Here is a 22,836-nt window from a genome sequence, read left to right as displayed (position 1 = left end):
CTGGTACTGTCATTATGTCCTCTGGGTCTGTTTGCGACAGATAGTTCACTAAACAGTTGCCTAGACAACCCATCACAAATTCATAGCTTTCTTATAATTCTGCACAGCAAAGGTCCAATCAATGTCTTCTATTTCAAATTATAATTAGAGCTGTGTGGTCCAATGACATTTGCTGACTATTGACTGCTGTGACAACAGTACTTAACCTAATTTCATTACCAGTGTTGAGAACACACACCAGTCATCTGTTACTCTTGTTAAATCAACAGTGAAACCAGCCATATTATTAATATGTGCTGCTTGATGTATTAGATGTAAATAGCCATGATCAGAGGAGTCCCTGGAAATATTTTCCTAGTTCAAACATAGCAGAACTCATTCTGAGAGTAAACTCTGACCTTCAGCTGCTGGCAAACAATTCACTCGTAATGCCAAAGTAAATACAGAATTAATTATGAGTGACAGCGTGGAGCAGGGTTTAGAGCTTTAGGGGGAGGTTTTGGGTTCAAGTCCCAGATCAGGAGCCTAATGCTGTACCTTCAGCAAAGTGCCTTGCTGTTCCAGCAGACTCAGCTCTTCAATCCATGTTTAAAGATGGGGAACTGTGTGTCACTTTAGAAAGTGTTCAAACACTGATACTAAGGAAGTAGTTTGTGCCGCCTCATTAGCCGATGGAGATAACATATGGAGGCTGTAATCATGGTATACATACTGTACCACTACAACAGAAAGTAAATGTTATTTTTATTTGATTATTATTTTTTAGAATATTTGAAATATTTAAATTCACATAACAAGTAGATACTTAAAAATTCATTGAAAAGAATGTTGCTCATTGGATAACTCTGTACACTAGATAAATAATGTTTATCTGATTGACAAATAATTTAGGTAAATATCTATCTAAAAATGTACTAAATGTAACGTACGTAAATATTTTTAAAGCTGTTTGAAAAGATTACCCAACAGAAAACTGAATATTTTATTGGCATGAGCAGTTTTACCTTCAATGTTGCAGAGTATAAGCTACAGTAAGTAGTGTATTCTAACTCAAAATCCTTTCGTTGTGTGAGGAAATCAACACCTTCATGCATAAATGAAGTTGTTCATTGCTCATTGCACTTTCTTCATGCATAAATTAATGTCAGATTTAATTAGCAATAATTAAAACCATAATGCCTCAATTGCATAAAGGAATTGTTCATTAATATAATTGCTGTGTGTTATCTGTTACTATAAAGCTGTATTAGAGTTTGTCTATGGTGGCACCTACCCTGTGCTCCTTCTCTGTGGAATGTACAGTACAACATCCTTTTCATCCAAAGGAGAATCAAACTAAAGTACTCTAGAACTTAAACTGTAAAGAAGGAACACGATTACTTAAGTTGATTTTGCTCCATACGTTCATCCTGTCTAGAATTATATGTCTTCCACTGGGATCCATGTTGGTCTACTAGAGTCTGAGGTGCCCACGTTTATTTTTTGGTGTACCTGCTACTTTGCTTCACTGCGCTGCCAGTGCCGAGCTCACTCTTTCATTCTCCGGCTCATCAGAGCAAGGTGTCTGCTATCCGGCATGCATTGTCCCTCTCTTGCTCCCTATCTTTCCCAATTGCCGAGGAATCCAAGGAATTGGGAGTTTATCTGTACCACTTGGAACTCAGAACTGGGCATTGCCATGTAAGGAACTGCAATCCCTCAGCTCTTATTATAGGAGGCCAGCAGATAAGGCATGTCATATAACCCAGCACAGCGATCTGCCAGGCTGGGACCTCTGACATACCCACACAGAGCAGACATGGTGAGTATGACACCGGCCACCTTTTCAAGCCTCAATGCTTTGTCTTGTATCTTGCTTCAAGGCAGAACGGATGACTGAGACTCATAAAGAAAGATCAGGCTAGGCTGGAATACTCCTCTTAGGCACAGTTATACTGCGTCGTTTCAAATCAGACTGATGGAAGTTCCTGTGCTAGATGCAATACTGTACACGTGTATGTGCTGACGCTTCAATCTGCTTTCTTACATTTCTAAATTTCCTAAATGTGGATGACTGGAGGTTTCAAATCATGGTCTTGATGATTTCCATCATATTGAATTCAGATGATGATGAACCAAGGATTACACTAGATAAAAGTGGTGACCAGTGATTCATGGCAAACATAGCTTGAATTGTAATATACATAAAAGAAAGCGCATTAGGATTTTTAAAGAAAATTGAACTGTTGTGGGACCGTCCTTAAAAATCGTTTTTCCATGCATTTGTTTGTACATAATCATTCCGTGCTGGAATAACAGATGTTGCAATTTCCCAGGCGTTGCTTATTTATTCAAAATTACTGACTTTTATGTGTGAAAGCAGCTTTGTTTCGGAAACATAAAACTACGCCAACCACTCAAGGGGGGTGACATAACAGTTTCCCAGCAAGCGAGCAACCAAACAACTTTATAGCGCTTTGAGTCAATTGTTTATTTGAATCTGAAAAGCAATCAGATCTTTCTGAAGAATCCCAGTGTTTGCTTCTACTGTACACATTTTGCAGTTGTTCTTTTGTCAACATCCCCAGAAAATAATATACAGTAGGTGGGTAAGAAATGGGTCGTGCTAAGCTAGAATAGGTGACTTCTATGTAAATATAACAGTGTGTGAAATGTGGCCCAGGCGAGCAGGAAAGCAGCAACAAAGAGCAAAGCTGCAGCCAAACGCAGCCAGCGCGGGTCCTCCAATGTCTTCTCCATGTTCGAGCAGTCCCAGATCCAGGAGTTTAAGGAGGTACGCCAGTGTGCCGCATATCAATCACATGCTCATCTTCATGTTGTCATGTTGAACAACGTGTTCTAAGAAGCACTGTATCTTTTAGTTTCTATTTCTCCCTATGGGAGACTGCTCATTTGCTAGAAATAAGATGGGCAAGTCGGACGGCTGCGCCTTAACCTGACATTAATGTTACAAAATACAAAGATTTTTACCATATTGCTATTAATCTACCTGTTCCTTTGTCATGTTAGAAATTCATATAAGTGCATGTTCTTCTTGGAAATACATAAAATACCCAAAAAGGTACTTTTAACTAAGTACTGTTTATGTGATCTTTGAAATCCATAGATTTTATGCAGCTACTAAATGTTAATTATGTTTTAGACGGTAGGTTGCAAATATGGTAAGAAACTACACATTGTCTCTCACTATCAGTACCACAGAATGTTGTCACGCATGCTGCGTATAACATAGTCCTTTAAGCAAATTATGAATAAGCTGGATTTTTCTCTCTTCTGCAGGCCTTTAGCTGTATTGATCAAGACCGAGATGGTATCATTAAAAAAGAAGACCTAAAAGAGACCTACTCACAGCTGGGTACTGCTTTTATATGTTTTATTTAAGCATAGTTACTGTCATCCCTTATTATTCCATGAAATCAACATTCCATTTCCCCATGAAATGAATTTTTGCATGAATACGATTTCTTCTAACTCCTTACCTTTGTCACAGTGTATCAACATTCTAAGGAACCTTGCAAATATTTATCTCAGCTTTTCCCAGTGAAGTGTCGGATTTTTTAGGCGATGCCTAGTTTCAGCTAATGTCTGTTGGGGAATCATTGTTGCTACCTGTATAATCTGGGTTTTCAAGGCAGCCTGGAAGGTAACCCATGTGCTTGTGGGATTGCAGGCAAGCTGAATGTGTCAGATGAAGAACTGGAGGCGATGCTACAGGAGGGGAAAGGGCCGATCAACTTTACTGTTTTCCTCACTCTCTTTGGGGAGAAGCTTAATGGTAGGTGGCATGATTATTGCTTGTGTGCCTGTGACTGCTGGCTATTTGGTATATTGAAACCACATGGCTCTGACAGGTTTTAATTAATGAAGAGCTGGAGGGGTGCCACCAGCTTCTTTTTGTCCACAGCTGGTCTTTTGCTTTTGTTTATTTTCTCTAAAGGTCACATCCCTAACACTCAAAGCTGAGTAATTCTTGAAGAAATAAAAATTGTATACTGTGTTATTTCTTTATTCCTCTTTTAAAATCACACAGATAAATAATGTGGATTTGCGTGTACATAAACATTATTTTGAAGTTGGCTTTTCATTATTTGAGCGTGGTCTCCTAAATCTCAGCCCTCGTAAAGCTATGACAAATATTAACACACCATGGAAGTTAGATTAGATAGATAAGACTTTATTAATCCCGTAGGGAAATTGATGAAGTACTGTTGTACTGTTGTTATTGTTAATTTCTTTTTATTGTTATTCATCTGTGGAATGGTGCAGATATTCCTTCCTAAGGGACAACCCCAAAGAAAAACGTGCAAATAATTGAACGTAACTGGTAAATGACAAAGCAAAGCCAGAAAAGTTTAATTATTCTAAGTTAATGTCCTAGAGGAAAATAATTTCCAGTACCTTCACAAATGTTTCAGAAATTCCAGTATGGGTACTCTGAGAAGCCCAGAGCCCTCTGTAAGTTGGCCTTTGATTATCAACAATGGAAGCTTCTGTTATTTCTCATAACAAAATTCACTCACAACTGCACTGCTTTCACAGGCACTGACCCAGAAGAGACTATCCTTGCTGCCTTCAAGCTTTTTGACCCCAGTGCCACAGGCTTTGTAAACAAGGATGAGTGAGTATGCACTGGAAGAGAGACTGTGGCCTACTTGGCTGATGTAGACCTGCACTAATACCATGAACAATGAAGGTGATAGCACGGCAACACCTGGAATCTGTGACGTTTGTGATTAAATTGGCATTTCTAGAACTTCCCCCAAACACTCAGAGTTGGCAAATGAATAAAACTTAGGAGTAAAAAATTGATAGGAGTATAAAATATTTTTTGACCTCGCCTATGGTCGTCCAAAATCTTTTGTAGGATTTTACAGACCTTCTGCGTGATATCATACATGACAGAAATTATATTTTCTACCCTTTTATTCCAAATCAGCTGCCACGTTTGAGAACATTTAGAGGGGCAAACGTATCGTTCATTCATCGCTTGGATGGTTTTTTTAACATTGTTTCTTGGTTTGTTTCTGCCTGCCAGGTTTAGAAGGTTGCTGCTGACCCAAGCCGACAAATTCACAGAAGAAGAAGTGAGTGTTCACTGATTTTTCTTAGTTCTACATCCGTGATTAGTGGTTTCCCTAACACTGCAGTCTCACATGAGGACCACATGAGGTCCCACGTGAGTAACACATGAGGTCCCAGTTCTCATAAAAAGGAACGAAATAAAACAAAATAAGTTTCAAATCTTTATAGCCAGGAAAATCCACTCCACATGGTCTTAAGTCATTACAAATGAATTCCCAGTGCTGCACTGCTATGTAATCTTCTTCCAAGATTTCTCTGCTTTATACGACAATATAGGAGTAACCATCCATTTATGGCTCATGAACATTATTTTTGCCCGCTGTCTTGGGTTGTGTCATAAGATTTTCTCAACCTCAGTGGGAAATGACATAACAAACATCTTACAGTTTATCATTGTACACCCTCTCTATACTGTCTATGGCGTAATGGACAAATAGATCTATGAAGAAATATGGATAAACCAGTATCCATTCACTCTTCTCCAGGTTGAGCAAGCTTTCTCCCTTGCACCCATTGATGTCAGTGGCAACATCGACTACAAGTCCCTCTGTTACATCATCACCCACGGAGACGAGAAGGAGGAGTCTTGAGAAGGCCACGCCCAGTGAGACATTGCCGTGATGATGTCAGCACTTTCTGTGCTCCTCAGATCTTCTTCACATCAGGAGCAGGAGTCCCTCACAGTGGAACCGCAGACAACCATTAATGTAACACACAATCAACCAATGAATAAACAAATGAAAATCTGCTGGGGTCTTCTTAATTTTAAATTAAATATTATTAATTAATAAATTTAGGACTACAAACTGTTCTCCCCCCTACCCTCTGGCAAGCGATACCACACCATTAAAACACAGACGACTAGGTTTAAGAACAGCTTCTACCCAACGGCAGTGTGCATTATAAACAGTTAGCTGTGCAATACCTCAGAGCAGTTTTGACTTGGACTTCCACGTAGTTTTGTTCACTGTAGTTCTGGTTGTTTATTGACTGTACATACTATCACTACTGTAGTGTTTTTTAATGTACTGTCTACGTTATTTCAGGTGGGTAGCTGCGTCAGTATGCTTAGTCTGCAAAGAAACAAGTAATAGGTTTTGTCCATGCTGAAAAGAGAAGAGAGAAAACACAACGTTTCGGCTGTGAAGCTTCTTAATGTGTGAGAAAGACAGGGCAGACAGCAAAGATGGTTCAGCTAGAGCTGAATCAGTCTTGGGTAAGGTAGTGGCTGCTTAAGGTACTCACTGTATCCCTACAAAGAGCAGAGTGGAAATAAAATATACAGTGCAAAAGCGATGCACACCATGCACCGTTTAAAATATTCATACACCTACATCAAGTTTTATTCAACCACTTTCTTTTTCAACTGTCTCATGTTGACGATTCTCAACGCCATGTCATCACCGGCAGATCTGTGTCGGCGCCATTCTGTGCTTTGTAGCTTTATTAGCTGTGAAACTGTAGTGCAACAGAGCCCTGCGTGAGTGGCCTGTGCGCCGCATGTGCACAACCCTTCCCCGACTCTCTTGTGCTCTAACGCTGCACTAGCAGAGCGGTGCTGGGAGCCTCTCTCGCCTTGTTGATGGAGTCCTTGCCCTGGGTGCTCTGGCTCGCCACTCTGCTCGCCCTCGTCGCCCAGCTGTCCGGTCACCATGTCGATGAGCAGCTGCAGCCCCAGGAGGCTGTCTGCACTGCCGCCCCCTAGCCCCAGCCCGGAGGCCAGAAGAACGTACCTGCAGGAGGAAGAAAAGGAACATGAAGTTACACAAAAACATTGGACATAGAAACCCTGATATATAAAAAGTTGTATATAAAGTAGTTTACATATGCATTGCTGTCTGCCCTGTCTTTTTCACATTTGAAGAAGGCTTCGCAGGGGAAACAGTTGTGTTTTCTCTCTTCTCTTTTCAGCATGGAACAAAACCTATTACTTGTTCCTTTGCAGACTACATTATGTTGTGTTGTGTGTTGTACTGTGGACGTCCAGAGAGAACGACAAGAATAACAATTCATACATGTACATAGGCAATAAAATCTAGTGCAGTTATGCCCACCATCCCAAATGCTGAACCATGTTCATTACTTCTAATTTGAGCTCAGCAGTCCCTACAAATAACATTTTATGATAGCCTCTCACATAATCTGTCATTCCTACTATTTACATAAATATAAACGCGGGATTTTGGTGCACACACAGTTATAAAAAAAACAGCCTTAGTTCTGTATTACACGCCGACCTTCTCAATATGGCGTCGCATGTTACCGTGACATCGAGGTGAAAGGTGAGAGGGCATAGTTCGAGAGCTTGCTGGCGCGGGAGTTCGCAAATGTTGTCCCTTGAGCCGGTAGACGTGATAAATTGAATTAAAAGAAAAAGGAACATTTAACACCGTGTCTACTTCGAGATACTGTGTAATAAAATTATAAAGGTAAGAGCAAATGATTGGAATAAATGCTTGTTGTTATTAAAGCACAACAGAGGGAAGGCGTTTATAAATATTTGGAGAGAATTAAAAACTGTCACGGCGCATGATTTGTAATCTGATTTTGTTGGTTGGTGTTATGCTCTAGACGCGTCTGTGAAGTATTTGTTCATATATTAAAATATACTCGCTATTGATACAGTTAATAAATGAGTCGTAATATACATAAGGTTTTGTTTACACTATCTGGCGCTATGTTTATAACTATGTTGTAAATTTCAATGGTAATCAGATAAAATATATATGCTTTAAATCAGCTAAAACTGTTCAGTATAAAGCTAGGTAAATAGTTTAAACTGCTAATTGGGTATTTTAATTTTGGAATGCTGTTTTGCGCTGTATAAAGACATGCCTAACAGTTTCCGGTGACATGCGACATATTAATCATCTAATTCAGTGAATTGTTCGTTTGCTAGAGCTGCAAAGGATGTCTTCGCGATAAATAAAGGCAGATCTTTTTTAAAATCCTATCAAAAAGCTACGTGTTGTTACTCCTTTCTCCCAAACTACTGTAGCTCTTGTTGCAGTGCACGCCCTACTTTAAAAATGGAAACGGTTCAATAAGTTATGATTTTATGGGTTTCCACGTCCTCTGGGTCCTATTAGAAAACTAAGGAAGATCGTGTAAATTTGGGGTCTGGAGCTCCTGATAAGCCTGTCCAGGTAGGTTTAAAAGCAGGGTGAGACCCAGGAAGTCGCTGGGGCTCATCAGCAGTATTTCTGTTTTCTTTTGCAGGAAAGTCTCAACTCCTTTCGTTCCTCCTCCCTCTCATCTGCCGCCAGGGATGTTCTCTGATCTGACGGTCCCGAAGGAGGGAACCCTGCTGGGCCCCCCTGCCTCCGAGGGGCCGGTGTTTGAAAGAATGCGCCCGTCGTACGTCAGCTGTTCCGAGCGCTTCAAACTGGGGGAGCGCAGCTTCAACCGCCAGTACGCCCACATCTACGCCACCCGGCTCGTGCAGATGAGCCCCGTCCTCGTTAAGCGAGCCCAGCAGAAGTGGGGTGGGCACTCTTTTTTTGTGTGTTCTGGTTATCCTGAAAGTTGAGGAGCGATTTTTGCCCTTCAAATCATTTTTCAGGCGTTTTAAGAACACTCTTTAATTGTTAAGTGCTGGGGGGGGTGACTTATGATCAAAGGTATCACTTCTGATATAGAAGATTGTCCAGTTTGTCCTGTGCATTGGTCCCATGGATTAAAAGTGCTGTTCGCCTCGTAGAGTGCCCTTAGTTGCATTTCACAGTACTATTTGTCATGTTCTCTATTTGTTTTGCCCTGTGTATAGTATGGGCTGTGGTATAATGTGCTGAAAGTATCAGTAATACTGGGCATATGAAAATCAAACAGCGTGCTTCCTATCCAAAGCATATTTTTGTGATCAACAGGAAGAGTACATTTTGATTGGCCATAGATTGAATGACAAGATCCATGATCTTTCTTGAACTGAGATTTAGTTATTTTTTTAACTGTTTTTCTGCAAATATGAATGAAACCATGGAAATTCCTTGTAGGTGCAGGTGTGCCTATCAGGAAGCTGTGTGAAATCCAAATGGGGGAGCAGTGTTGCATTGTGGGAACCATCTTTAAGCACATGGAGCTCCAGCCATCCATCCTGCGAGAGATCAGCGAGGAGGCAAGTGGAGGAGTTTTTATTCCCACTGTCTTATTTACAGGCCGTGTTGAGTGATCTCAGCGTTAGCATACAGAAAGGAAACACAAAGCACAAGCTATAGTATAGCAATAAAAATAAAATTAGTGCATTAATTGGTTCTCATTAGAATAACAGCAAAAAACATTAATCCAAACTAAGTGTCCTTTTCCGATCCACCTATAAGATAAGATAGAGATAAGATCATGTTATTGGCCATATACAGTTTCTTGTTTTAGGAATTTGTCTTTTCACATACCCCAACTTGCTCTCCATGAGACACACAGACAGGGAGAGAAGCCTGGGGTCGGAGCGCAGGGTCAGCCATTTATACAGCACCCCAGAGCAGTTGGGGTTAAGGGCCTTGCTCAAGGGCCCAACGGAGTAGGATTCCTCTGCCAGCCGCAGGATGTGAACCAGCAACCTTATACAGAGCATTGGAATCTCTGAATCCCTTTACAACAGTAACTCTTTTCTAAATAATGTTTAGGCCTAATATAATGTATTTTTATATTATGCATTATTGCATCAAGCCTGGAATCCCAACATCACTAGGGATTCAGTCATTAATTTTCATTGTTTTGTCTGTGATTGTTTTAGCACAATCTCCTACCCCAGCCTCCTCGGGCCAAGTACATATGCCAGTCAGATGAGCTCATTCTGGAGGATGAACTGCAGAGAATAAAACTGGAAGGCAACATTGACACACAGAAGCTTGTTACAGGTGAGCAGGACTTTTTGTGTGCACTCTGTCCTGCTGGGTACACTCTACAATTGGACAGGATGGTGCTTCAGGAGGGAATGTTTCAGTAACTTGTTTAAAATGTTAAATCTTTCAGTCTCATAAACAGTATCTACATGTTCATGTATTGTCTATGTGTGTACAGCCACTTTCACTATAAAAAAAAACAGTTCATCCGGTTCCCATTACAATATGTATACATTTATTTTACATGGTGTCCATTAAAAAACACATTCGTTTTTCGGGTTCTTAGCATTCTCATATTAAGACTTAATAATTTCATATTCTATTGTATAGTCATGGCTTGGGGATTGAATACAGTTATGAACTGGGTAAACCAGTAACCCTGTTCTTCACAGTGTTTTTGGCCAGTTCTCTGGTAGTCATTGAATTACCCTTTTTAGCATGCATTTTTAGTGTCTTTAACTATACATGTGCTGTGGCAATATCTGTAGTGTTATTCACAACGAGAGTGGGTTTCTAGTGAGTTTGTCCTGATTAATGGTTCGGTTTGTTGATGGGGAATGCTCTAAAGGCTCTCGGCTGTTCTGATTTGTCCTGGTGCTGTAGGCAGCGTGGTTGCTGTGTTTGGTGCAGAGAAGAACGATGGAAAATTCATGGTGGAAAGCTACTGCACGGCTGACCTCCCTTGCCAACCCCCCAGGAAAGATTTAGATGCTGACCAGTAAGCTCAGACTATCATCTATCCGTGATTCCTGGTGTTTTTTAAAGCACTGGGAAGAATGGCTTCCTTGATGTTATACCAAAGCAGTGAAATTCTTTTCATGTAAAATGAATAGATTTTGATCCATTTTGTCACCTCTTCTTGTGTATTTGTATTTAAAAGTACGATTTCTTAAAATATCAAATTTTAATTTGATATTGATATTGATATTGACTGATTGATCCAAAGCCCTGTATCAATCAGCCTTTCACATCCTCCAAAGGGACACAAGTAAACCAAGTGACTTCATCCTGAGCCGGCTATTGTGCAGTAATTCAATACTGTATTGTAATATCCCCTCCTGCTTTAAAATGCACATGTAAACTACTTTATATACAACTTTTTATATATCAGGGTTTCTATGTCCAATGTTTTTGTGTAACTTCATGTTCCTTTTCTTCCTCCTGCAGGTACGTTCTTCTGGCCTCCGGGCTGGGGCTGGGGGGCGGCAGTGCAGACAGCCTCCTGGGGCTGCAGCTGCTCATCGACATGGTGACCGGACAGCTGGGCGACGAGGGCGAGCAGAGTGGCGCGGCCCGCATCTCCCGCGTCCTGCTCGCTGGCAACCTGCTGAGCCAGAGCACCCAGGGCAAGGACTCCATCAACAAGGCGAGAGAGGCTCCCAGCACCGCTCTGCTAGCGCGGCGTTAGAGCACAAGAGAGTCGGGGAAGGGTTGTGCACGTGCGGCGTACAGGCCACTCACACAGGGCTCTGTTGCACTACAGTTTCACAGCTAATAAAGCTACAAAGCACAGAATGGCGCGGACACAGATCTGCCGGTGATGACATGGCGTTGAGAATCGTCAACATGAGACAGTTGAAAAAGAAAGTGGTTGAATAAAACTTGATGTAGGTGTATGAATATTTGAACCGGTGCATGGTGTGCATCGCTTTTGCAAGTCATAAAATAGAGAAGTTCCGTTTTTGCACTGTATATTTTATTTCCCCCCTGCTCTTTGTAGGGATACAGTGAGTACCTTAAGCAGCCACTACCTTACCCAAGAGTGATTCAGCTCTAGCTGAACCATCTTCCCTTTCCACAGGCTAAGTACCTAACCAAGAAGACACAGGCAGGCAGCGTGGAGGCGATCCGCATGCTGGATGAAGTGCTCGTGCAGCTGGTGGTGAGTGAGGATGCCTTCAGCGGATGGGCGTTTTCCTCTTCGATAGCAGGGCTTGCTTGCTTTCTTGCTCTGCCTTTGTTTTTTACTGCTTGTGTCTGTGATGTGCTAAATGAAGAGCTCGTAAATATGAACAAATAACCTAGTTGTTCTTTTTGGAAAGCTGCATAATATTGCAGTGTTTTTTGCCGGCAAGACCTGGCAGGAATTCACAACCTGAGTTGGAAGCAGTGTGCAGTGATAAAACGCGGGAGTCTTGCTTCCGTTCCACGTTGTCAAGTTGAATTCTCCCCCTTCGCTTGCTCCTGAAATGGAAGACTGCCCTTTCTGTTTTCCCTAGGCCTCTGTGCCTGTGGATCTGATGCCAGGAGAGTACGACCCAACCAACTACACTCTACCCCAGCAGCCTCTGCACCGCTGCATGTTCCCCCTGTCCCGGGCCTACCCTACCCTGCATCTTGTCAGCAACCCCTTCCAGGCCGAAATCAACGGGGTCCGGTGAGCAGGGGGGGGGCTACAGACATCTGTGTCTCCTTTCCAAGGCCACAAAAGTGTCCGTGTTCCTTTTTTCCTGAGTGCTTCACTGTGGCATAGCCGTCTTCATAATAAATGCTAAGAAATAAATGTCTAAGAAATGGCCTTTTTTCTGGCCCGGGCCTGCTTGTAGATTTGAGTGTTCTTATCTTCCTCCCTGCCTCATATTTCAAAGCCACGCTGGCTTTATTAAGAGTGTGATGCATTGGGGGGTTTATTGTGAGGGATACATTGCATGAATACTACTAATTAACGTTTCCCATCTTGGGTTTCTTTTGTGTTTTATTATGAGAACTGGACTGGTGATGGGTGTTGTTGCTGATTATGTGTTGTAGATTTTTGGGGACCTCCGGGCAGAATGTAAATGACATCTTCAAATATAGCAGTATGGACAAACACCTGGACATCCTGGAGACCACACTGAGACTCTCCCACCTTGCGCCCACTGCACCTGACACACTGGGTAAGCAGCTGGTCACAGGGGTTTGGGCAGGTGGAACGCTGCTCTGCTTCCAGCAGAAAAGTGAAAAGGAGCCTCTGTAGAGAGAGAGCGTGGGAACAGGTAGAAAGGCAAATTTGTGTAAGGGGTCTGTGGACTAGAGAAGTCCTTTTGAGTTAAAGGGGCAGCAGTGTAGCCTCATAGCTGGGAGATATGTCTTGGGTTGAGAACTGAGAAACAATGTGTGTAGGAACCAAAGTAGATACTTTTGGTGGATATTTTGTTAGGATGTTGCAAGAGTAGGCTCGTGGTAAAGGAACTTTTTGTAAGAGAAAGACATGGAGAGAAATGGAGGGTTGTAATTTGTGCATTTTTTTTTGCCTGAGGGGGACAGATAAATTGTTGAGCAGCTCCAGGGAGACATTCTGGCATTTTGCAGCGTAAATACCAATCCACGACCGTGACCGGAAGTGAATCATTTGCTTGAAGCTTTAAACTTTGTAAAGTCAGCTAATCTCGTCTGTTATGCGGGCGACACACTACACGACTTTTCCTAGGATTTTCAGCCGTAGCCTTCATTTACATAATCATAAGAAAATCGCAGCGAGTTGTAAAGAGTCGCAGCCCGTGCCCATTACTGTCAAATGTGCAGTGGGACTCAGTCATAGCCCTCTTAACAGCCCCTATGACTCTCTGCGACTCGCTACAATAAAATCAAACAGGTTTCAAACAAGTCTTTGGGGTGGGCTCTTGTGTCTGCGACAGTCAACAGCCAATGAGAGCTCAGCCGGAAGTACAATGCATACGATGCGGCGGCAAGGAAAGAAGGAAAGCGAGTGTTTTGGACTGTGCGAATGGAGGAGAGGCTCTTTGAACTTTGAGCCAGCGCAGGTGTCTGTTCGATGTTTAGTGTTTGTTTACTTTCATGCGGTGCTCCTCCTCCTATTCCAGTGTGCTCCACGTTGATTGGCTGCCAAAATGAGGCAACCTCACCGTACTTTTCCGAGATTTGGAACTGTGCTGAAATGCTGTGAGGGAATCGTGTAATTAGTCACCCCCTGCGATTCCTAGTCGTATAATTTGACGCCCTCTAGGACAACAAAGGCAGCGAGATTCAGCAACTGCAGTCGTTAAGTTTGACATGCTCTCCGACTAGAAGTCGTGTCGAGTCCTCTAATGTGACAAAGGCTTTAGCTGACTGTTGCTGACTTGTTCTATTTTTTCCAAAGGCTGCTACCCCTTCTACCAGAACGATCCCTTCATTCTGGAGGAGTGTCCACACGTCTACTTCTGTGGCAATGCTCCCTCCTTCCAGTCAAAGCGCATCACAGGTGAGAAGAGTCTTCCGAGTACCTTCTGCCAGGTGGTCATTATATCTTGGCTATTAAAAAACTGAGACAGCTTTTGCTGCCTACCGGATTCCCAGTCGTGGCCCTGGAGGGAGGGAGTGTGTGGCTGAGGGGTTTTATGCAGTATCTCTTTATTATTGTACAGATTGTACCCACCTGGATTTTGGACTGTTATGTGTGCATTTTATTGATGGAACCAGACACGCTTAATTGAGTAAGCTGCTGTACAGTGGTTTTCAGATTATGAAATTCCAAAGGCAGATGCCAATTCTTAAAATAGCTACTGTTCACTCTAACTGCCTTTTCACCTTTCTTATCTAGGAGCGGATGGTCAAGAAGTCCTCCTGGTCGCTGTCCCAGAATTCAGCACAACACAAACCGCTTGCCTGGTCAACCTACGCAATCTGGAGTGTCAGCCAATCAGCTTCTCGGCTTTCTCAGCCGAGGATGAGGAGGAGAGCGAAATGAACATCAGCCACTGAGAGTGGCAAAAGAAAGCTAACAAGCACAGACTGTTTCCTCACAAGTATCGTGACATCAGAAACCTTGGATTCCTCCTGCTGTGTGGAAGTAACTCTACAGCCAGATGATGTACCAGAATCCCTGCTATGTTTCTTTGTGAAGTAACCCCTTGTTCACTGTGGTTTATCTGAATTAGATATTAACACAGAATTTATTCATCTGACACTAGCTATTTTTACAGTTTGCGTCTGCCTCCAACATCTATGGAATTGAATAAGCTGGAGACCATAACTCAGTTAAGTGTGTCTGTTTCCGTCAACCTATTTGCTGCATTGGATTGTCAGGTGTTTTTTTCTCTGATGTGAACTTATTAGAAATAATGTATATTATAGAACTTGCTCAGGTTAAAAAAACACGAACCTGCAGTAATGTAAGATCACGAGTGAGGAGGTGCCACTTGCAGGTGGCATTTAAAAGACACCTTGTCGTGCATTGTTTTGTTTAAACCCCATAATAGCAATGTCAGTTGTTTGTTGAAGAAGGATTTCATATTTGTTAAATGAGGACAGATACAGTTATGTTCCTTTTAATGTCCAAAGATAATGGTCTTGCTAAGAGACAGATTAAATGTATGATACAAATGAATCTACTCTTTATTTTAATAAACGTATAGACAATGTTTGGGATCATTATCATATGTATGGTTGTGGGCTTTGAAAGTGGAAGTGTCATTGAGTGTTAGTGTTTCAGTGTACATGCATGCTAATACAGTTAAAAAGAAATGATCAGACTTACAGTACAACAGTCAGTAAGAATTAGCATCCTGGGGAAGGGGAGTCATTTGCTCCCAGATTGTACCCTGCATTCAAGATAGTTGGCCTTGGATAGATGATTGATTGTTCAGATGTATTAAAATAAATGCAAAACATTTCAAGTAAATATTTAGATCATTGTATTTGCAGAGTACTTTTTCAAACTGCTGGTGACCTTGATTTTAAGTAGTAAAAGTTGGATCATTGGTACTAGAAAACAAGGATCCTTTCTAAATAATAAATGGAGGAACACGATTCTAGTTTTAGGGTAAGGCTTATGAATCAAGCAAAAAAGTGTATTATCTGGTACTATATATGCTTGGTTTATGTGATTCATAAGTAACCAGAAATACACAGTGCATTAATTTATAAGATTTATTTATTTATTGGGGAACCTTACCTATTATGTTCCTACCAGTAATGCTTTTAATAAGAAATTTGTCCCCGTTTTCAGAATTTGTGCTTGTATTTTTAAAATGACAAAAAAGAATGAAATGAACTCATCAGTCCAACACAACCTTAACTCTTGTGCTTTTATTAAGAAAAATTTACTTTAACTTTGGGACATTTTGCTAATTCCATTCTGCGTGCATCAGTTGTGGAGTGCAGAAGCCTTACAGGCTTTCCAAAACATTTTTCTCAAATGCTCATACTGTACGTTCCTGCCCTCATAAAGTAGGTCTCCCACAATCAGATCCAACTGATAATTAAAATAACCAATTGGTATTTCATACATTCACACATAAGTCTTTACCTGCCTTAAGAATCCACTCTTCTTACATTCCTCAGCGTTCGAATAACGGAGACGCAAAGCCTTCCCCACCCAGTTAATATTTGTTCAAACCAAGTTGTCACTACTGGCCACGCTAAAAGGTTGGAAAAGGTCCTGCAAGCGCCGGTAATTAACATAGTGAAAGAGTGCACATGCGTGTGTGGAGGCAGGGTGAAGCGTTGCTTTTCTCCAACTAAGAAGATCTTAAAACTGGAAATAAGATAGATTTTAACGAAGTTACAGAATTTCCCGACTTTCGCCACTGCGCTGTTGCCCGCACACGAAAAAAAGGCGGCGCTTAGCTTTCGTACTCGTCGTCGATTTTGAACTCGAACTCGTAGTTCTCCGTGGGCTCCGGCGTGTCCCACGAACCTGCTCCGGCTGGTGTGGTTGGGCTTTCCACGATGAACCAAGAATCATATGGTGTGCCCTCCACGGGGATGTCTTCTGGAGTGGTGGGCTCAGTGGAGCTCGGGAGAGGCTGGGTGGTAGTGAGGGGCATTTCAGTGGTAGGGGGCGCTGTGCTCGTGGCGTTGGCTCTGAGCCTTTGCTCCCGGATCCTCTTGAGCCTCAACAATCGGAGGAGTTGCTGACGCGATAGGCGAGAAAGCGGGCGCCGTCTGCCGTTCTTGTTCCCCTTTCCGTACCTGTTCCCGTTGCCGTTCGCAGACTCGGGTCTGCTCCCGTTCTTGTGGATGAGTCTGATGGGCCTGTTCCCGTTCAGGGCCATGATCTGGCGGATGCGGTCCCAGTTGGATTTGACCAGGGTGAAACTGCACTGCGTCGCCCCGACCTCATAGCCCACCACGCATAACCTGGATCCTGGGGAGTAGCCCTCCGCACGCACCGTCACTCGATACTCTCCGGGGTTCAGCAGGCGCCAGTAGTCCCCGTTGGCGGCTAAACGAGTGAGATTAATCACTGATGAGATCCCTCGGCATCTTATGACCTCATGCTAACGTTTCTGGCCATTGCAATATTGTAATACTGTATATTACACTATTCTGTCATCACTCTGGTCATGCTATACTCTTCTTGTGCTGAGGGCTCTTTAAAATAGCCGCTTGCTTTGGAATTATATGTACTGGAACACAGGCTAATGTGTTATGACTCCAATTAGGATTTATCGTGTGACTCCTGTACAACACAGGATTGCAAACAACTGTCAAGAATACCCGCCTCCCGAAAGCCTTAAATCCTCACCTGTCTTAACGTCGTGGTTGATCCCGTCCACAGACACGGTAGCATTGGCAATGGGATTGCCTTCACGATCTTTCACCACTCCCTTGATCCCACGATGCACCTGTATAGATCAGAATCGCGCCTGTGTTAGGGCAAGTCTGTGAATCGGATTGGTAGAGCTCGGTATAATGGCCCTGGGCCATAAGCAGCTCACCAGTGAAACAACCATAAGAAGGCAGCCTCTTCTTTCCATCTGTCATCTTGAGGTAAAATCAGTGCACAAAGGTGGGCAAACTTGTTTCTTGATTTTTATTTTCCTTCAAATCTGGCATCTAAATTGGCAAGATTTTGCAGCTGGAAGACTGGTTTATTGCCATATAATTGGAGGATCGCTTTGGCTGTGAGCTTTCACTTGCTCTGTTGTCCAGGCGGGATGAAGACACAGTTAATTATCTCTCAGCACAATTACCTGTATTTCAACAGGAACACTAGAAGCCAGCCTTACCAGATCCAGCTGAGCAACAATGATATCGATGCAAGGTTTGGTAAGGACATCATAAAGAGGTGAAATTAAGAATTCTGATGGTAACAGCACAGTTATCTGGCTTGGTGGCCCCAGTTACCTGCTCCATGAAGACCAGCAGGGCCTCTCGGTTACTCTCCCACTCCTGTGGAAGCTCGCTCTCATGAGGGAACTTGTCACAGCCCACAAAGATGGAGAGCTCAAAGCAGTTGGTGTGCAGGTAGCTGAAGTCATTCATGCCTAAGTGACAGTGGAAAAGCTGGCATTAACAGCTGACTAACAAGAACAGACAGAATGCTGAAGTACTAAAATTGTGAGTTACGTGATAGGTTGATGCTTTCAATGGATATTAGTCTCCCTCTTTTTTTTACTGTAATGCCTCACTTAAGATTGAGATTCCTCATTGCACAAGCTGATTGGCTCTGCAAGAAACCAATATACCGTAAGGCCACAAGAGGGCTACCTTATATTGCAATCTACCAGAATTTTAACAGAAACTAAGCTAGTCCTCCTAATGCATGTTCAGAACATGGAATCAGTGTAGATTTAGAACTGGCAAGAGTCAGACATAGCCCCAAAAACGTTATTCTGGGTACACTTTTGAAAACTTTGCATTCTAAAATATTAAGTACAAAAATCTCAAAAACATACTGTATGTGTATCTTTAGTCTGGAAGAACTGCACTGACTTCAGGATTACGTTCTCATTGTGCTGGGGATTGAATTTGGGCTCTTTACTTTTTTGTATGAAATGACATGTTTCAGGCCTCTGTTTAATCAGTATTTAAAGCTAAGCATAACCCCAGAAGAACTGTGCCTCAGCAGGAGCAGCTGCAGACCCCTCTTGAATGTCTGTGTACAGATTTGTGTGGGATTTTCTCACTGCAGTGTTTTTCCAGTCACATGCGGTGTGCACTCACTGCCCACAACTGGCTTCCAGCTGGCCCGGTTGGTGATGCCCAAGCCAGCGGTGACATCATCGGTGTGGCAGCCCCCCCGGTAGGTCTCAGTCATGGTGAGATGAGTGGAGGCGTAGGAGACGGCTAGCCAGCGGAACACGGAGTCGTCCGGAGTCTCGCGGAGCTCGCTGTCGTAGTGCTGTTGACTCTGGGCCCACGCCTCCTCATCGTACTCTTCCTCGCGCCCCCGCCGGCGCCCGTTGTTCCCAGCCGGGCGCTGCATGTCGAAAGGGTAGGTCACAAACTTCTCCCCTGCCTGGATGTTGGCCCCCAAGACGAACGGATTCCGCTCCATCCAGGAAATAATGGCTCTCGTCTCCACGGCAACCTGACACACAAATATAGAGGATCCCTCTAAGCTAAAAGAACAGTAGGCCCACCATTGCTCAGTGGATGATGTAGTTCAATTATATACAGTAGTACACTTTTTATATCCAGTATGTGGTATGCTTGTTGCTTAGGAGTTGGCTGAATTGCAGTAAAGCTCTAAAAGCTTGTCAGCAATTGGTGTTAAGTAAGAAGGCTTTCAGTTTCACCGAATTACATATATCTAGGCACAGAGGATGTATCTGCGCCTTTCCTTCGCTGTTCTAGTAATGTAGGAAAGTGAAGTTACAATGCGTAACAGTGATCACAATTCCCCAAATGGTGGCACACAGATGGTTGAAGACGGGCATTAGCTGGACAGTGTTCTCTGCCCCCAGCCCAGCAGTGGTTTCTGCAAGCTCGAAGCGATGCCAGTTAGATCTGTGCTGCCCGTCCTGGAATGGCCCGTGAAGCTTGCAGCGTGTCCAGTAATGACTGGGTCTAGAAGAGCGGGGCTTCAAACTCTCCTTCTCCCCATGTGATACTGAAGCTGCAGCCATGAAGGCAAGCCGTAAGAAATGATTAAATCCTGACTGGATGAGCATGAGAGAGAAAACAGTCAGACTTCTTTAGACTTTTTTCTCCATTACCAGTACTCTGTGGAATGGTTGACTGTTGCAAGTAAGAAAGAAGGTGCACTTTGCGGAAAATGATGCAGTGCCTATTTGTATGTGTTCACCACCTTCTTTGTAAGTAAATTTACACTGAGAAAGCTGTATAACTGTTACTTTAACCAAAATCTTGCAGGAGTTGTCACCTTTAGGCGCTTGAAATGGCCGTTGACCATGTTTGACTGTTCCTCAGACTCACCGAAGCGTTCTCCGATAGGAAGTTCTCTGGGATAGGGATATGGTGATTTGGCACTATGCGGGGGACCCACCCTCTGTCCTCTGCACCCCACAAGACGCTGTTGAGGTCAGGGAAATTCTGAAAGATGTCATACCCTTCTTCTGTCCAGTGCCCCAGTCCCCAGTTGCCCATCTCAGAGCCCTGGGGAGAAGGAGATGTAAGAAAATCAAGCATTGACTCAGCTGATGATTTAGAGACAATTTATGTCTTGACGGCTGGACTTTTGAGAACCGCTGCATTTGCCTGCCCACTCTTATTTTGCCTGGCATTATTTTCCAAACTCTGAGTCATTTAAATTTTCAGTTCCACTTGTCTTTCACTTCTTGTGCTACCTCAACTTAATACTTAAGGAGAAATTGGAAAGTAATGTCCTCTCCATCTGTAGATTTTCCTTATAATAAAATTTCAAATAATGAAATTGTCATTATGTGAGAAAAATTGTAAACAATGTCAGAGTCTTCACACTACCCTTTTTCAAACAATGAGTTACAACAATGCTACAACACTTTTCTGCTATACACTGTGACATTTTTAAAATAGTTACAATACTGCAGTATTTCTGTTGAAATAAAGAATGAAGTGTTTTGAGTTTGTGCACTCATGTCTAGTTTTTGAAGACGCAACCAGATTGTAAAACAGATCATTTCGGAAAGAGAGGTACACAGAATAAGTGACAGTACGAGCAAACTGATAGGCCACAAACCATCTCAAAGGCGAGTTCATAGGCATCTGGGTTGAGCGAGGGCACCAAATGAATGCGGATTCCCTCCACTAGGCGGCGCACTCTGGGATTGCCATCGTTGTACTCCTTGCACATGAACTGCATCAACAGCAGCAGCAGCTCCCGGCCTAGGGCCTCATTACCATGGAGACCGGCAGTGTAGCGGAATTCCGGTTCCCCTGACAAGGAAATTGCAAATCATGAGAAGAAAACTGTAGAAGATGGCCTGATTCTAAGGGCTGGTCCCACTCAAGGCACCTTCCTCTGTACATACAGTGCTGTAGCGGCTGTCGGAACAGGTCCACAGCAGGGTTATTTGGACTCCGGATTGCTCTGAAGTCTGTGCTTCACCTGGCATTTCTCATCACAAGGCTAGGAAGAGATATAACCTCTACCCTTCTAATAGTAAGGGGAGGTAAAGTTTTCTTTTTGTCAGTGTTTCATTTAAGTGACTACTGTTTTGTAAAGTATACAGTGTTGTGATACATTTCTTAAACCTCGCATCCCACGTCAAAACCAGCCGTACTCAAAAACTCAAGAGCTAATATTTTGAACACCAAATATGAATGGGATGAATAGGGAGAATTTGCTAACCAGACCCAGAGGTACGGATATAGGCTGCCTGTGTTGGAATTACTCAGTTGTCTCTCAGTACAAGTTGACAGCGAGGGGAGATCTGGTGGTTTGAGCTGAACGATGTCCTCACCTGCCTCATGTTCCCCAGGGTTGTCTGAGATCTCCATGGCATAGATCTTCAGCCCCTGGGAGCTCTTGCCAATATTGTAGATCCTGGTAATGGAGGGACACTCCTCGTTGATCACTTTCATCATCTGGGTTTCAAGAGAGGAGGAGGAACTGTGTTCAGAACATGGTGCTGTAAAGGAAGGGTTGTCCTGTGCAGTCTGAGTCTCCGCCATTTCTTCACCATCATATACTAGAGGCACAGAACATGCTAGGCTGGTGTTTTAGCGTTGATGAGAAAATTACCTGTCTCATCTCCTTGTAGTTGTGATGCCTGAAGTCCAGGTCATCTGTTGATGTGACTTCATTCTGGCTGTATATGCTGGGCCCTGAGGAAAGAAAGAGAACTTTTGTTAAAGGAGCATCTTTAGAAATGATTGAAACCGAGACTAAAGATCAAGGATTGTTTCCCGTCCTATAAAGCCTAGAGAAAAACAGATAGAGGACAAGAAGTTACTGCAGATTTTCATTTTTGAAAAGGAATTTATTATTATTCCCCTTCTGTTTTTACCTTCCAACAAAAATACAGTTTATCTGCAAGTATGTTACTGACTGATTTTTTTAGTCACTTAATAGATTTAATTTTTTTTCTGAGAACAGAATGTTCAGATAATCGTAGCTCATGATATGTCTTGACATAAGAACAGAATAATGGGGAAAGTTTTTCTCACCTGGTAAACTAAAATCATGATCATCCTGCTTTTCTTTTAGTAAAACAAAACATTTCTATGCATATCCAATAACAATAAAATTAAAAGAAAAAATAACTCTGGGGGTCAGGTACAAAAAATAAAGTTTTTTTTAGTGCTTGGTTTGAGCTTTTTCTTGAAAAGTCGTGCTGGTGGTTGAGATATTGTATGACGCCTCCAGTGCCAATCCTATCTACCACAAAGAATAGTGACAAACTCTGAGGGTGCCTTTGCAAAATCAGAAACAAAAGTAATAGTAAAAGAAACGTATCTCTTGGCTGTGTCTTTGTCACTTACTGGACACAGGGCAGCCCATGAACTCCAGCCTCATGCACAGACTGCCGTTCCAGCTCTGGGGCAGAACCCGGATGTAACGTGCGACCACAGGCTCGACAAACTGCGACATCACTGGCGTGTCTTTGTCCACATTGCCAAAGAACATCTGTTCAGGCACGAAGGGGAGAGAAACAACAAGCTATTGTCTCTTGACGCTCTCAACCTTTATACAGCATATGAATATTATTCCCATCTCAGCGCGTCATGGATGCACATTCCTTCTTTTGTTTTCCCTTAAAAAAACATGCATCTGAGAGTGAAATCTCCTGGCTTCTTCAGTGTGGGTCCTGCCTGTGGTTGATCT

The 22,836-nt window shown here is 42.8% G+C and overlaps 3 protein-coding genes across 5 annotated transcripts in view; 2 read left to right on the top strand and 1 right to left on the bottom strand.

The window, feature by feature from the left end:
- Positions 1-1,652: 1,652 nt before the first annotated feature.
- Positions 1,653-5,830, top strand: myl7 (myosin, light chain 7, regulatory). Of its 2 annotated transcripts, XM_088624221.1 has the most exons (7): positions 1,653-1,801; positions 2,663-2,773; positions 3,280-3,355; positions 3,671-3,775; positions 4,540-4,618; positions 5,036-5,084; positions 5,568-5,830. In XM_088624221.1, exons 1-7 carry the CDS (start codon positions 1,733-1,735, stop codon positions 5,670-5,672), a joined length of 594 nt encoding a protein of 197 aa, XP_088480347.1. In that variant the 5' UTR covers positions 1,653-1,732; the 3' UTR covers positions 5,673-5,830. The 2 variants fall into 2 exon arrangements, with proteins under 2 accessions (XP_088480347.1, XP_088480348.1); XM_088624222.1 differs by lacking the exon at positions 2,663-2,773 and having other exon boundaries at positions 1,718-1,801.
- A 1,543-nt stretch (positions 5,831-7,373) lies between these two features.
- On the top strand, positions 7,374-15,262 carry pold2 (polymerase (DNA directed), delta 2, regulatory subunit). Of its 2 annotated transcripts, none has more exons than XM_088624220.1 (11): positions 7,374-7,511; positions 8,349-8,567; positions 9,075-9,196; positions 9,812-9,935; positions 10,524-10,638; positions 11,088-11,286; positions 11,722-11,802; positions 12,140-12,297; positions 12,669-12,796; positions 14,002-14,103; positions 14,443-15,262. In XM_088624220.1, the coding sequence occupies exons 2-11, from the start codon at positions 8,351-8,353 to the stop codon at positions 14,601-14,603; spliced, it is 1,407 nt and encodes a 468-aa protein (XP_088480346.1). In that variant the 5' UTR covers positions 7,374-7,511; positions 8,349-8,350; the 3' UTR covers positions 14,604-15,262. The 2 variants fall into 2 exon arrangements, with proteins under 2 accessions (XP_088480346.1, XP_088480345.1); XM_088624219.1 differs by having other exon boundaries at positions 8,302-8,567.
- A 647-nt stretch (positions 15,263-15,909) lies between these two features.
- The window catches only part of aebp1a (AE binding protein 1a), a 29,610-nt gene continuing 22,683 nt past the window's right edge, over positions 15,910-22,836 (bottom strand). The window contains exons 12-20 of the mRNA XM_088624218.1: positions 22,494-22,638; positions 21,754-21,836; positions 21,473-21,596; positions 20,749-20,945; positions 20,007-20,186; positions 18,792-19,158; positions 17,973-18,112; positions 17,371-17,470; positions 15,910-17,067 (exon numbers count right to left, since the gene is read on the bottom strand). Of these exons, the coding sequence (XP_088480344.1) occupies positions 16,466-17,067; positions 17,371-17,470; positions 17,973-18,112; positions 18,792-19,158; positions 20,007-20,186; positions 20,749-20,945; positions 21,473-21,596; positions 21,754-21,836; positions 22,494-22,638 (1,938 nt within the window). The 3' untranslated portion in view covers positions 15,910-16,465. The remainder of the gene's footprint in view (positions 17,068-17,370; positions 17,471-17,972; positions 18,113-18,791; positions 19,159-20,006; positions 20,187-20,748; positions 20,946-21,472; positions 21,597-21,753; positions 21,837-22,493; positions 22,639-22,836) is intronic.

Source organism: Lepisosteus platostomus, chromosome 3 (genome assembly GCF_059453375.1).
Source record: "Lepisosteus platostomus isolate fLepPlt1 chromosome 3, fLepPlt1.hap1, whole genome shotgun sequence".
Classification (NCBI taxonomy): Eukaryota; Metazoa; Chordata; class Actinopteri; order Semionotiformes; family Lepisosteidae; genus Lepisosteus; species Lepisosteus platostomus.
Note: the sequence above shows the minus strand (reverse complement) of the source record. Positions and strands in the feature narration are given on the sequence as shown.

Excerpts from the sequence above, each read along its gene's own strand:
- myl7 (XM_088624221.1), top strand. The coding sequence starts at position 1,733 with ATGTCATATAACCCAGCACAGCGATCTGCCAGGCTGGGACCTCTGACA. Across the intron at positions 1,802-2,662 it reads ACCCACACAGAGCAGACATG|GCGAGCAGGAAAGCAGCAAC; the intron begins GTGAGTATGACA and ends AATGTGGCCCAG. Across the intron at positions 5,085-5,567 it reads ACAAATTCACAGAAGAAGAA|GTTGAGCAAGCTTTCTCCCT; the intron begins GTGAGTGTTCAC and ends ACTCTTCTCCAG.
- pold2 (XM_088624220.1), top strand. The coding sequence starts at position 8,351 with ATGTTCTCTGATCTGACGGTCCCGAAGGAGGGAACCCTGCTGGGCCCC. Across the intron at positions 12,298-12,668 it reads GCCGAAATCAACGGGGTCCG|ATTTTTGGGGACCTCCGGGC; the intron begins GTGAGCAGGGGG and ends TATGTGTTGTAG. Across the intron at positions 14,104-14,442 it reads CCAGTCAAAGCGCATCACAG|GAGCGGATGGTCAAGAAGTC; the intron begins GTGAGAAGAGTC and ends TTTCTTATCTAG.